Genomic DNA, 13,803 nt, shown 5'->3' on the forward strand with positions numbered 1-13,803 from the left:
AGAAGAGCAGTTTCTGCTGCAGCTGAGTGGGTGCAAGCAGGCAAAAGGAGAGCACAAGACTGCAGCAGGTGTTGCTTGAGAGAGCTGCTAGTTTCTGATCACTGAACCAGTTTTTGCTGTAGAAGTAATTCTCTTGGAAATGCTGCAGGTAGGTCTCACACCCACAGCAGCCTATTCTCATTCGTACTTGTTACTACACTTCAGCTGAGCTTTACAAGCCCAATAGGATTCTTTAACACACAGTAATTATGTATAAAGATACACAGCACTTTCTGCCCAATGATTTCAAAATACTTTATGAGCATCACTGAACCAAGCTTGAAATTCTCTGACATATACAGGTATTTTAAAGGGAACGGAGTACCGTAAATGTCTGCAACAAAGTGGCAATAGAATTCATCTCCTGAGTCTCAGTCCTGAACTTATCCTTCTCTTACCTCTAAATCATTTTTCTCCCCCAACCTGTTTCTTACAGTGAGAAGGACTACAGTTATTCTGTAGAAGTTTATTAATCCCAATACAGACAAGTGACTTTAATATGATTCCATGTGGAGACTGCCTGTCCAGTCCATGTCAGCATGATCTACTGGTCTCAGCTATCTGTATTCGGTTTATGCCTCTTGGTTCTACTGTTCTCCTTACGGTGACTCTCTTCAGAGGGTGCTTGGCCCTTTCTGTTTGTCCCAGATTCCTCAGGAAATTTCTGACCCTCAGCCAACACCTGCCGAATAGTCATATTGATGCGGGAAGACTGCAAGTACTTGGCACACACCTGCCAATCCTCATCAGAGCTGTGCTCAACGACTGAGCCAACAGGAAGGTCTGAAGCAAGTGCCTGGTCCAGACACGAAGGCAAAGCTGTCCCTTCAGGGTTGGGGAGGACGCGGGGCACAGCATGGTAGAGCAGACGGCTGAAGCCAGACATCACCATGATATCTCCACTGTGCATGAACATGGCTGTTGGGGCCTCCTCCCGCCTCAGGCCCCCAAGCAAAAATATCGAGGATTGCCCAAAACTAGAGATGGTAAGAGGATGGAGAGAGAAGAGAAAGAAAATTCAGGTAGAGAACAATTACATGTGCAGTAAGAAAATATTAGCAGCTAAAATCCCTTTATAAAAAAAAACAAACCCAAACAAGAAAACCAGATGGACTCCTAGTAACAACTTCACAATGAGAACATGGAGAACAGACTAAGATACCTGGTTCTGGTTCAAGGTAAGCACAGTGTGAGCAGCTGTCCTGCCAGGCTTGAAACTCTGCTGAGGTATTTCATCCTTGCCTGCTAGTACCCAGCTGACACTCTGCTGCTTTAGAACAGAACTGCATTCTGTGCTAAGAGCTCTTCCACTCCAGGCACTGCATCCATACTATTCAAGCAGTCTTCAAAGAAAAACCTATGCCCTTGAACTACACCTTCCTACTGTTCATGCCTTCAGAGATTGAGGATTATATACTCAATTAGCAAACTACATAATACTGACTTCCTATAACCGTATGCAACCATATAATAAAGCCATCAACCCCTCCACAACACTCAAGTGCTTTCCTCAACTCACCTGAATGATAAAAGGGGCCGAGAATGGTCCAGTTCAGACTCATCTACATGAATTCCCAGTGAAGAGTCAAAATGATAATAGTTCAAGATGCCTGCTTGGGCTTGGAAACCCCGGAACCCGCAGGCTGCAGCCACTTGTTCTGACAGGAATGCAAGGTCTGAGGGGAAAGGAGTGTGGTGATTTGCTGAGTACTTCTGGAGGAAGGAGAGCGGGAAAAAAAAAAACACAAAACAAAACAAACCACACCCAGAACATCAGAGCAGCAAATACAACTGGAAACAAACATTGAAAGAGAACTCAGAAGTTTGGCTGATAGTCAGGGAGAAGGGCATCATATTCATCTGGAAAAATGACTACGACATAGGTGGACCCACAGTGCATTTACCTCCTATCATTTAATTCTGTGCCTATGCTGAGACTGCCAGAGATTCAATTAATCATGGAGTTCATCATCATATCTGGATGGCAAACTCGAAGTCTGTAAGATTAATGCCTAAGGTTAGTACCAACATCCTGAGGATCTACTTGGTCACTGTGTAAAGCTGCCAAAGGAAAGACAGTTCTGTATCTCAACAAGGCTCTGAAACAAGCATCTTTGTTCCTTCTTTGGAAAGTAAGGAACAGGAATCAATTGCAAACCTACTTTTTCTCTCTCCCATGAGTGATTCTGAGAGGACTGGAAAGCAATAACCAAGTTTTTATTAAGGCTACCCAATAATAGGCTGACCTGGTAAATATAAGGCTGCAAGCAGATTTGGTTAAGTATCTGCAATATACCGCATATTCACTGTCATCTTTTCTCAGCCTCCATCTGATTCAGTCTTATGAAAAAGTTTATTTTGGTCAGGAGCCCCAAAATAGCTGTTAGTTGGTGAGAGTGTACTATACTGGTTCAGACTCTTACGTTCAAAGGCACACCAGCAGCAGTCTCTTCCTGCTCTCGCTCACCCCTCCAAAGAGGACTAGTTTCTGAGAAGCAGCTGTCTTCAAGCATTCAAGGTCATTCTCATCTTAGGCAGTTAACACCCTTTTGTGACCATGCCTTTTGGTAGGGTAAAAATGGTCTTACTCCGAAACAGTCACAGGTCTAGAGCTAAGTATATGCTACCACATTACCTTTCAAAGGAAAGAATGCAGCAATGGACTTTTGCTGTTAAATGTTTCACAGTAAGCTAATGGAGATTAAAACATTCTTACAAGCATGGTTTGTTACAGCCTTTCCTCAAGGCTGTCTCATAGGATCATAAGCATTTTATTCCATGATACCCTCCTCTGCCTGCCATTCTGACTGCTTACAGCTAAGAAAAATGAAGAATTTTGTTTCAGTACCTTAGTATCCCAGTTATAATGGTAACCAAGAGTCACCCAGCGCAGCTTCTCCAATAAGCTTCTAGGCTCCCCTTTACCGGAACCTTTCCTTCTGCAAAGACAAAATGGAAAGAAATCAGATATGTGTTAGTTTCTGAGGGGTCCTCTGGTAGTGCAGCATACAGTAATGAGATTCACTTACCCACACGACAGCCTATTAAAACCATCAATGCTAAACTTCTTTCAGTGTCATTATCTTTTTCCTCCAAAGACCTTGGAAATTTACTTCATGCAATTTGTGCAAGCTATAGGGTCTACTGCCAACTGCTGTCAGCTTGTATTTTCAACGGGGTACATAATGGGTTATCAGATGGAGACAACACAATTAACTGGTGCGGATTTAGAACTCAAAATTAAGCATGTACTATTTAAGCACCGAAAGTGAAAGAACAGAATCTATGAAGATCTAAAAGCCGCAAACAGAAGGAAAAAAACATTCTAGGCACTTAATGGAAAATGACAAGAGCCGGAAAATGCTTCACCTGACAGTGAAGTGTATCAAGCTGCACAATACTGCAAAGGACTGTCAATTCTACTACCTGGTACTTTTACAAGGAGTCCTTTGTTCAGTAAGAAGCAAGACTGCTCTAGCTATGACCATATGTTTCTTGTAATGTCAAAAAGTCTAGACTGCAGATGTCTCCTATCCAGACTGCTCTGCAGGACAAAAAACTATTCTCAAGTGACAACCCTAATGCAAAGGGACTCAGTGGTCTGACGCCACACACCAATTTACCATTCTTACTTGAAGGTGGCGATGGCAGTAAGAGACCTTAGGGATGGGCTTTTACTATGGCTATGGAAAAGTCCTTTAAAAGTTACCAAGAGTATTACTATAGTAAATCAGACAGAAACATGCTAGTGACAAATATAGAAAGGCACACATATATCTTCTAGTCCACTTACTCCAGCAACTTCAGCTTCTTTTCTCAAGCTAAATCATGTGTTATGGTAAATAAAGAAAGAAAAGGGAAACGCATTCAGAACACCACAATAAACAGTATCACCAGATTGTTGGTTCTGATTTATAGCCTCATTAGTTTTGTAAGACATGCTCTCTTTTACAAAACAGGATTTATATTTGTGCTGCCATGGTCAAATCTCAGCCAAGCATCTGCATTTAATATGCATTTCTACCCAGACACACGCCTTGTTTCTGCCCTTCACCTATACTGTACTGATAGCTCCTAAGCTAAACCAGGCACAGGAGTTAAAGGCCAGTTTCTTTACCTTTAATAATTTTTCATAGCTCACTGATTATCGAGTCATCTTTCCAGTTTCCATCTTTGTCATAAGGCAATAGCAACTGCTATTACCATAATGCAGTAACACAGTAACTGCCAAATACATGCTGCTTGGAACAATTTATGGAGCCTACAAGCAGGTAACAGCATCTAGAAGAGGGAGAGCCCACAACTCGTTCCTCTAAATCTTTCAACTCGTAGATCTGATGTTCATAATTAAACATTTTTAGCACATGCTTTTTGAAAGGGCCATTCATTTGCTACAGCGCTAGGGTGCTTGCACAACAGCAGGAACCCCAATAGGCTCAGTAGGTCCTTATTTCCACAACTTAGTATTTTGCATGTGATTTCACATGTGATTGCTAAGGAGAGCAAAGTCTGATTGTTACATATCTGAAATCAATGAGTTCTTAGAGCTGTAGCAACAGATGCTCCTACAAGAAAGCACAGAGAAATTCTGGTATAACTAGGTTAAAAATAACAAGACTGAACAACAGGGGAGCTTTGGTGTGAAGCTCCCTTTTTTCTGTATTCACTGGTCTAGATTCACTAGATCGCATTCTATAACTGCCCCCGCCCTTTTCCTTACACACAAGAGTACATATGTATCTCCCTTGTAGGGATGCTTTACCCCCTTTTATGCTTTTAATTGTCCCCAGCACTAAAGAAATTACTTTTTCCTCACTTTGTGGGGAAAGCATAGCATACATTTCTAGCAATTGTGTGGACTCTCCCTACCTTGTGATTCCTGCATGCTGAAAAGAGCAGATAAGCACATTTATGCATATTCCTGATGGCTTTAAATAGCATTAAAGTCGTGTCCAATCTTGGAAGTACACCTCTTTTTAGTTAAGCACCCTATTTCTCCCCTCCCTGAAAGGTTCTCACTCCTAGACAAGTTGGCTAGTTTGATCTGCCTAGGTAAAAGCACAAATACACCAGTTTGCTCACTTGAAGACTCAGACAAGTGCCCGTGTTTCTGCCAGCCATCACTCTTCCAAACACTGTTTTCAAGTGAACTGGATTCAGCTGCAAATTAACCTCTGTTCTGATCGTTCTCTCTGTGTGCAGGAGGTGCTGCTGGGAAAGGCCTGTCAAGCTGGAACAGTACCCCACTTTTTTCAGCTGTAGGGCACAGTTCACAATACTTTTATAGAACAATTTTTCATCCTTGATGGAACACAAAAAAGGTGTCTGAATTTCTGTAAATAATTCTGACTGAGCCTGGAAAACACAAGTGGAGGCATAACTTCTCTCCTAGGTTCAAATACTTAGAAGTCCAAACCTTGCTCTTGCCTTTCCATATCTTGTAGATGTTAAGAGCATTTCCAAAGAAAAATCTCAACATGTCAATTTTACTGTGGTGCAAGATGAGAGTTGTAGGGAACTTTGGTCACTCAATCACTGATTTCATCAGTCAAATCGACAAGGTAATGATGAATACCCAAATAACTAAAACACTGTGTACTGTAAACAAGCATCTATCCTGTATGTATTTTTACAGGTGACTAATTAACAACAACAAAAAAGTCTTTAAAACTTGGACTTTAAAACTTTCTGCTTGACTTCAAAACTTGAGTAAATCCTCCAATAACTTTCAAATCAAGTAGAGGAAAGGCAGCTGCATCAGCCACAGAACTCTGAACCTGTGGCAATCTTACAGAGCAGATAGGATTGCCATTAAAACCGTACATTTAATTGCCACCTCAGACTGAATAAAAAAAAAAACCAAACCAAAGAAATACATTGGAAAATAAACCCACAGAAACTAGCCAACTTGAGAAGTTAAAAAAATAAAAGTGCAGACAGCAGCCTTTTAATTACAGTATGCTAGGTCTGACAGCTGACTGGGAAGAAGAGCTAGCATGAGCAGGATGTTTGGAAAGGATCCCTTTTTCCTCAGGAAAACTGAAGCCTAGAAGGACCTCATGGTTCCCCTCACAGCTGAGCTTAGCAAGCTTCCAAGCACCATGATATCAGCCAGGGTCACTATTTTACATTTGACTGATCACTTTGGAATCATTTGCTACTAGAAAATCCCATTTTGAGTGTGAAAGCAGGGCATTCATCAGGATCCACATCAAGCCATGAAAAATCCATCTTTAACTTGGCATGTCTGACACCATCTGTATACTGCCAACATATACACAGTCTTTTTCAGCTTCCCTTCCCTGCTCATTTTTCTTAAGACTTTCTCAGGGCTAAGAACAACTTCTGGCTCCGTTAGTTTTGACCACCAAAGGTTATTGTGGACTTACTTCAATTGCTCCTTGCTTTGTCCCCACAGGTCAATAGTCTTCTCAGGAGCCATGTGCAGGTCCAGGTTGCAGACATTGGGTTTCTGGGGGTATAGCTTGAGACACTGTTTCACCCAGTGACGCTGGCAGCCCGGGAGGAAAGGGTTTGGTATGAAAATAAACCCTGATCACAGAGAAAAAGGGAGAGGGTGGGAAGAAAAGTATGATTAGGCATTTTCCTGTTTTTTTCTAAAACTAGAGCAAAGGACAGGGGTCAGAAGTACTGAAAAAACACCTTAGACATACAACCACTGACTTTGCATGTAAGCTGTTGGATCTATTGCCAGGTCTGAACTGTTAAAATCTATTGGTTTTTTTCACTACAAATGGTGGCCATAAAGTACACGGCAGACAGGGCAGCCAACTCTGGTCAAAGTAAAAAATGATCATGAAGGACATGCCTGTGTAAGGCATATTGACTACAAGCAGATAAAGGAGTAAGAACTTGCAAAGCCAATTGCTTTGGAGTATATCTGATTTTTAAATGATTCAGCGAGACTTTTCTCTTGAACCCTGCAAAGCTGAAGTAATTCTGGCCCAGTTTTTCTAGATTTCAAACTAACTTCGTTGCTGTCTCTGAACTCATACTATCTTCTTGTTACTTCAGTATCATGAAATGCAGAGATCAGTCCATGGGCTGAGCAAGTCTCTAGCAACGTAAACTGTCCTCTCTTTTGCTTCATGCTTATTTCCAGGTAAGTCTGGTTGTATCCATCCCTGCATTTTGGTATGGTAATACTCAAAGGGCATGAAAGCCAAATTATATCCCAAACTTCTTGTTGATGACCGCAAATACTGTGCAGTCATTTTTAATTGGCAAAACAACATAAATGTGTAACTAGTCTGCACACTCATTTAGCCGTGCACCTCAGGCGGAGTTCAAGCAGCAGCTCAAATAAGAGGGTTAGCCGAGATGTAACAGATTGATTTGGTCTATATCTTAACAGACAAAAGTCCTTGACAGAAGATCTGCCATCAGCAGGAGTGCTAACAAGATTCTTCACTGGAATTTTCTCCCCAGCACCCCAGGGGTGTCTCCTTGCAGGCCAGGGTCAATGGCACTGATGAATGAGTGTCTGACGGGAAGATGCTATTAATCTGTATTGTACCTACTCTGAGAATCAAGGCGCTCCCTCAAAGGCTGTCAATTCAGTGAGACTCGCCAACACAAAATACACATACAAAGAGAGATAAGGGTATAGGAGGAACAAAGGAAAAGGAGGTTTCAAGGTTTTGCCCTACTGTGTCTTTTTGAACTTCTCAGTCAAATCAAGTTAAACAGACAAAAATAGAAGAAAAGGAAGAAACAAGGCTAGGAGTCTCAGTAGGATACAAACTTGCCTTGTGGCCTTATGAAAGTGGTAATAAAATCACAAGAAAAGCTTCCTGCCAGTGTATCTCACAGACCTCACAAGATTAAATTAACTGGTTAGAAAAAGAGCCTTCAGTGTATTAATAATATACTGTCATTCATTTCACTCCATTCCCTGCACCTTCAGACAGGTCTGGTTACAAGAAGTTACTTTGCCAGAAGCATTAAATTTATTTTTTGTTGGCCTCTGCATAGAACAGAATAATAATATTGTCCTTCCCGTCTACACCTTTTGATGTGGGGTCCTCAAAGCGCTTTACTACATTCATGGAATTACACTCTACTATGTAAGTATAATCTCTAGGTATTAATGAAGGAATTAAAAGCCTGGAGGGCTAGTTTCACACAGAGCTGAGAACAAGAATCCAAATTTTATGACCCTACTTGTAACAGAAGCTTAGAACATGCTCACGTCTCTCCAAACCTTTCATTGCTTACTCTTAAGACACTGGGTTAGTCTAGATTTACAGAAGTGAAAACAACTAAAAAGTGGGTTGCTGCTATGCTGCTGATGTCAAGAAAGGCAGAAAACTTGTAATTTCTAACAGTTGCAGAGTTTTACTGTAAAATTCTACGCTAAGAGTCAAGACTAATAGTTCCTGGGAGCGCCAGCAGTGCTAGAAATCAGTGACTTGCCAGACATGTGAGGGAAAAGAACAAGATTTATTTCTGTAGCAGTCTTTCTGAGCTGACTAAAGAACACCACAGACAAGCTTTGAAGTCAACACAATTGAACCTCTTGGCCTTGAAAGAGCTGGTCTGAGTGGAACAGGCAAATGATGAATTCTTTGGGGATCTGTATACTAAAGGAATTTGCCTTGAGGAAGCAGAAGCTTGTTCTCTTGTTGCAGCAAGATGTTACGGCACACTAGGAATTAATTTACACCTGGTGGAAGTGGTCTCCAGCCTCAGTCAAAGGAAGCGTAAGACATACAGATGTCTAGCAACAAGAACAACCCATCGTAAACCCAATTTGTGTCAGTTACAAAGATCCAAAGACAGCATCACCCACATCTCACAGAACTCGGGACACTGCAACAGAAATTCACCCAGCTTCCTTAGTCTTGTATTTCATTGCTCACTGTGGGGACAAAACCAGATTACTTCCCTTTCATTTGCCCATAGACAAACTGAAGAAATTCTAACTTACTTTAGAGGGCTATTAGGGCAGTTAAATATCTTATAGTGCTTTAGGGTGTCCAGATATAGGTAGCTGGAAAAGGTTAAAATATTATTCTTGTCCACACATGACTTGATGCTAAACAGGAACGGGAATTTCTTGATGTATTTGCATTTTATTTTAGTGAAAGGTTTTCTTTGTCAAAGCAGAAGAAAAACGCAGTTGAGTGGAACACTTGTGATCCCTCCCCATGTAATTGCTAGGAAGGACATTTACACAGACATAAAATGCTTGAAACCAAGGAAGGGCAGCTATAATATGACAGGTTAAGTGGAACAAAAAAATTGAGAGAGGCAAGAAGAGGTGGAAGCCTTTCTCCTACAGTTATTCCCTGTGTATTGACTGTGCCAGATGGCTAGCGTGGCTGCCTTAGTTTCAGAAGTGGTAGGCTGGCTTCATAGCAACCCACACAGACACTGACTGCAGTTCCAATGAACCAAAAGAAACATGAGAAAAACCAAAACAGAACAAAAAAACTCCCCTGAAATAAGGAGGATATGGGGAACTACAAACTCATCAGCCTTACCAAAATCCCTGGTAAGATTATGGAGCAAGCCTTCATAACAGCCATTTCCAGACACAAGGTGGTTGGAAACAGCCAGCATGGACTTACCGAAAGTAAATTTTGTCTCATCAGCCCTCCTGCCTGCTAAATGTGAGTTTTCCAGTCAAGTCTCCTGCAGCATTATCGCAGCCAAACTGGGGGCTTATGGATTTTACAGGTAAACTAAAAGGGTGAGCAAAAGCTGGCTGGGCCACCAGGCTTAAAGAACAGTGATTTGATGGTTCAGAGTCTAACCAGTGGCTGTTACGGGCTGTGTTCCTCGGGCTGATACCAGGGCCAAGACTGATAACTACATCTACATCAACAACGGGACAACAGGATGTCCATCATCATCACACAGATCACACTAAATTGGAGCAGCAGTGGATATGCTGGAGGCTACTGTTGCCACTGAAAGGGACTTTGACAAACCGAAGGAATGGGCCAACAAGAACCTCAGGAAGTTCAACAGTGGTAATGCTGCACCTGGGGCAGAATAACCCCATGCACCATACAGCCTGAGGACCAGGGAGCAGCTCTGAATCAAAGGACCACGGGGTCTTGGAGGACAAATTAAGCACGAGTCAGTAGTGCACGCTTGCGGCAATAAAGGCTGGTTACACGCTGCTCTATATTAGTAAAAGGGGCACTATGCAGAAGGTGGAACCAGATTCTTCTCAGAGATGCATAGCAAGATTATGAGAGGTAAGTCACAAATTACAGCAAGGCAAATTTTGGTTAGATACAAGGTGAAAAAAAATCACAAAAGTGGCCAGACACTGGAGGCGCCCAGAAAGGGTATGTAATTTCTTATCCTTGGAGATTTCCAGAACTCCCCTGTACAAAGTTCTGAGCAATATGATCTAACTTTCAGCTTGTCCTCGCTTTAAGCAGGGAGTTGGACCAGGACTCTAGAGGTCCCTTCCAACCTAACATCTTTCTGTGGTTCTACCAGGTGACCTGCACGCCTAAGATCCATTTCAGCTTTTGAAATAACCTGCCTAATGAAATTATTCTGTACCTTGAACAGGACAACAGGTTCTTATTCACTTATTGTACTCAGTGTTCTACACTAGCAAGTAGATGCCACACTTCAGCCCTGAAATCACTGTATTTCAGTCACTTATCTAATTTTCATGATATATGCTGAGGAAAAACAGATGCTACAGAAATGCAAAATCTCTATCAAAGGCAAATCCATTCTTATGAGGGATGGTCTGGTTGATCAGAGACAGTGAAACAACTGGCCCTTCTGTACTCACCTTCATATATATATATCCTACTCTTTAGCTGACTCTTTTGTTCTCCTGCCCTTAAAATAATACTAAACTACACTTAGGTAAACCAAAATAGCTTTTCCAGGCAAGGCAAGGAGGCTAAGATGGAAGATGCTCAAATCCCAAGCAACAAGGTTGTGTTTATTTTTTTCTTTAAATCAGAGGTACCTACCTGGATACCCATTGAGGCCATAGGCTTTCCACTGGCTAACTGGCTGCAATCCTGCTCTGTAGGCATCTTGATCACTGACAGAAGAAATACTGAGCTGTGATCTGAACACCTGGCAAAAGAAAACAAATCTGGTTTAAAAAAAAAAAAAAAAAGGAGAAAAAAAGGAAGACATGAAGAACTCATCCAAATATACCACCTATAAGAAAAGGTGTTACCATATTCCAAGGTAAGTTTTGTGAAAATGCCAGTTGTAACACAGAACTACTGTCTAAGCAACTGTGACCAGAACAGGGCATGCTGCTAACAGAGCTAGTATGTATGCAATACAACAATCAAAAGGTACCTGCGGTTTATACAATACTTACGGATCAGGACAGATGTCCTCCATTCATAAAAAACCCCATCAATTTATACCAATGAGAAAAAAAATTGCACTATTTGTCCATTTCTACAGTGCAGCCTCATCATTGTAAAATATTCTGGTAATTATCATCTCCATTAGACAGCAATATACCTGTAACATTTTATACCTTCAAACTGAACACCATGTTGCCACTTCTGTTTCCAACAGCAGGGTCAACAGCTCAAGGCTTAGCAAGATACGTTTCCTTGAGGAACTCTCTTGGGTCGCAGTAACGCTTGCATTTAAGCTGCAATAAGCCAACTCCTGCTGCAAAGAACCAAACTCATCCACTGTGTTCTCGCTCCCTTCTTCCCTGAGGATTGGGAACTGTCTTAGGGACGGCAGGGTAGAGGCAGGTTGATTTTGTTCTGGCTTGGTTCCCCAGTCCAGCTCTCCATGTGGGCTGTGCATAGTAAGTACAGGCTCGTATAAGGAAAGAGCTGGTCATAAGCAGGCAGAGACAGGCAAGGCTTTGTTTATGATAAAGCGTATATTAAATTAAGGCCTTTGCACACAGACTCTGCAGTGGCAAATGCGTAAAAATCAGTCTTTCCGCAGGCTGACAGCTCCGGTTAACACCTCCTGAGCAATGTGTCTAAAATATGTACACAGAATTTGTAAGAAAGCTCTAAACTAGCGTTGGGCAGCAGCCTCTGGCAATGTGCTCAGTTTTACCAATTGTTCAGCTCTCTGCCAAAAGCAGTTTAGTGACTGCCAGCCTTGAAGAGCTTAGTCCATAGTCCTGTCTGCAGAACATCCCCAGGAAGGCTCTGCCTTTCACTAAGACTCTGCCACCTCTTTGCCTTCTCAAACTGCTTACACATCAGCTGCTGCCAGGGCTTGTGGAAAGCGGGAGCTGTTTCTGTGCTAAAAAATTACACGAGCTGAATCAGTTAAATTAGCCTGGTAGCAGGGCAGCTGCGGTGTGTCACACTTCACTGAAGAACTCAATCACTTGAAAGTTTTCTGAGAGAAAAGGAACAGAAGTATCTGGGCCAATCTGCCTGGCCTGTACGCCTTCCTAAAGGGAAAAGCCAAATGTTTTTAACCTGAGGGAAAGAGGAATAAAAAGGTGCTTTCACTAGTAAGCTATCAACTGATCTTAGAAGGTAACAGCCACAAAAAGAATGATATGGAGAGGGGACAGATACTTGTGATGCTTTCAAGTACTTTGAATTTCTCACAAGGGCAGTGATGTTGGAATCCTATTTGATAAAGGATTGCTGCAAGATCAAGAAAGGCTGAAGTGTTAACAACTCCCTTGTTTAATGCTAATGCCTTGAACGATTTCAGATGGGTCTGGTTTTCTGTCCCATTAACAGTATCAAAATTACTGTCTGAAAAGATAGAAAAATATATATTCTAATAGAAGAGTAAAAGGAAAACACTAAGCATTGAACTATGAAAAATTAGGCAAAGTTTCATTTTAACTATGTTCCCTACTCCTTTTTTTTTCTCATACAGGCTCATACGCAGAAAATTCCTGGTTAACAATAGTTCATTTTGTGATGTGACAAAACAGAAGATGAGTTTAAAGGTCACTTCTCCATCACTCAAGACACAGTAAACTACTAACCACGATGGCTGCCGCTTTCAGATGTGCTCCTGACTGCACAGCCGCTGCAACAGCTGGGCCTGAGGGCCAAGCCAAGTGGGTATTATATGGGAGCAAGAAAAGCGAAGAAAATTCCCCAAGGGGAAGACAACAAGGACTCTGGGCACCCACTGCACGGCGGGGAGAGGCTGATCCCGGCTCACCCAGCTATTTCATGGCCAAGACAAAGGCCAGGAGGCCCGGAAACAGCATCAGCTCCAAGAGCGACATTTGCTTTTTGCCACCCACGTGTACCTGCACGTCCCTTCAGTAACACGTGGCTTCAACAGAGGCTCTGGGGACACCTTACTGCTGCGTAGAGTGACAATTAAACACTACGGGAGTAAATAAACATAAAGAAAAGCAGTAAATGCGTGGCTAGGCGGCGCGCTGGCCGAGGGCGGCGGGCCCCAGGGGCCTGGCGGGCTCCTCTGCGGCCACCCAGCTCGTTTCTAAACGCTGCAGCGGCCCGCGAGGAGGCTCCGCGCCGCACGGCAGCGCCTTCCAGCCGCTAAGGGCGCGGCAGGAGAGACGGCGCCGAGCAGGAGGGGAAGCGGCCGGCGCGGAGCACGGGCGGCAGCACCGCCACCACAGCGCTCGCAGGGCCGCAGCGCGCCGCGCCGGCCCGCAAGGACAGCAGCCGCCCAGCGTTACCTGGCCCCCCGGCACCGAGAAGTCTACCACGCCCCGCAGATCCGACGCGTCGCGTTGCCGATAAAAGCGAAAAAGCCGGCGGAAGGCGTCCTCCCCGCCCTCCCGCGTCAGGGCCGCTGCCGCCATTTTGGCCAGGCCGC

At 43.1% G+C, this 13,803-nt stretch overlaps 1 protein-coding gene and 1 long non-coding RNA gene across 3 annotated transcripts in view; one reads left to right on the plus strand and one right to left on the minus strand.

Annotated features, from left to right (window-relative positions):
• Positions 1 to 12,985, plus strand: part of LOC114015724 (uncharacterized) — a 31,027-nt gene extending 18,042 nt beyond the window's left edge. The window contains exons 4-5 of the long non-coding RNA XR_003559805.2: positions 7,075 to 7,162; positions 12,880 to 12,985. This is a non-coding gene — a long non-coding RNA (uncharacterized LOC114015724). The remainder of the gene's footprint in view (positions 1 to 7,074; positions 7,163 to 12,879) is intronic.
• Positions 281 to 13,795, minus strand: ALKBH1 (alkB homolog 1, histone H2A dioxygenase). Of its 2 annotated transcripts, XM_055715277.1 has the most exons (7): positions 13,664 to 13,774; positions 11,543 to 11,818; positions 11,013 to 11,121; positions 6,429 to 6,591; positions 2,888 to 2,978; positions 1,559 to 1,752; positions 281 to 1,016 (listed from the first exon to the last, which is right to left on the minus strand). In XM_055715277.1, the coding sequence occupies exons 2-7, from the start codon at positions 11,558 to 11,560 to the stop codon at positions 593 to 595; spliced, it is 999 nt and encodes a 332-aa protein (XP_055571252.1). In that variant the 5' UTR covers positions 11,561 to 11,818; positions 13,664 to 13,774; the 3' UTR covers positions 281 to 592. The 2 variants fall into 2 exon arrangements, with proteins under 2 accessions (XP_055571252.1, XP_055571253.1); XM_055715278.1 differs by lacking the exon at positions 11,543 to 11,818 and having other exon boundaries at positions 13,664 to 13,795.
• Between the last annotated feature and the right edge of the window lie 8 nt (positions 13,796 to 13,803).

The sequence above is a fragment of the Falco cherrug genome, chromosome 7 (assembly GCF_023634085.1).
Source record: "Falco cherrug isolate bFalChe1 chromosome 7, bFalChe1.pri, whole genome shotgun sequence".
NCBI lineage: Eukaryota > Metazoa > Chordata > Aves > Falconiformes > Falconidae > Falco > Falco cherrug.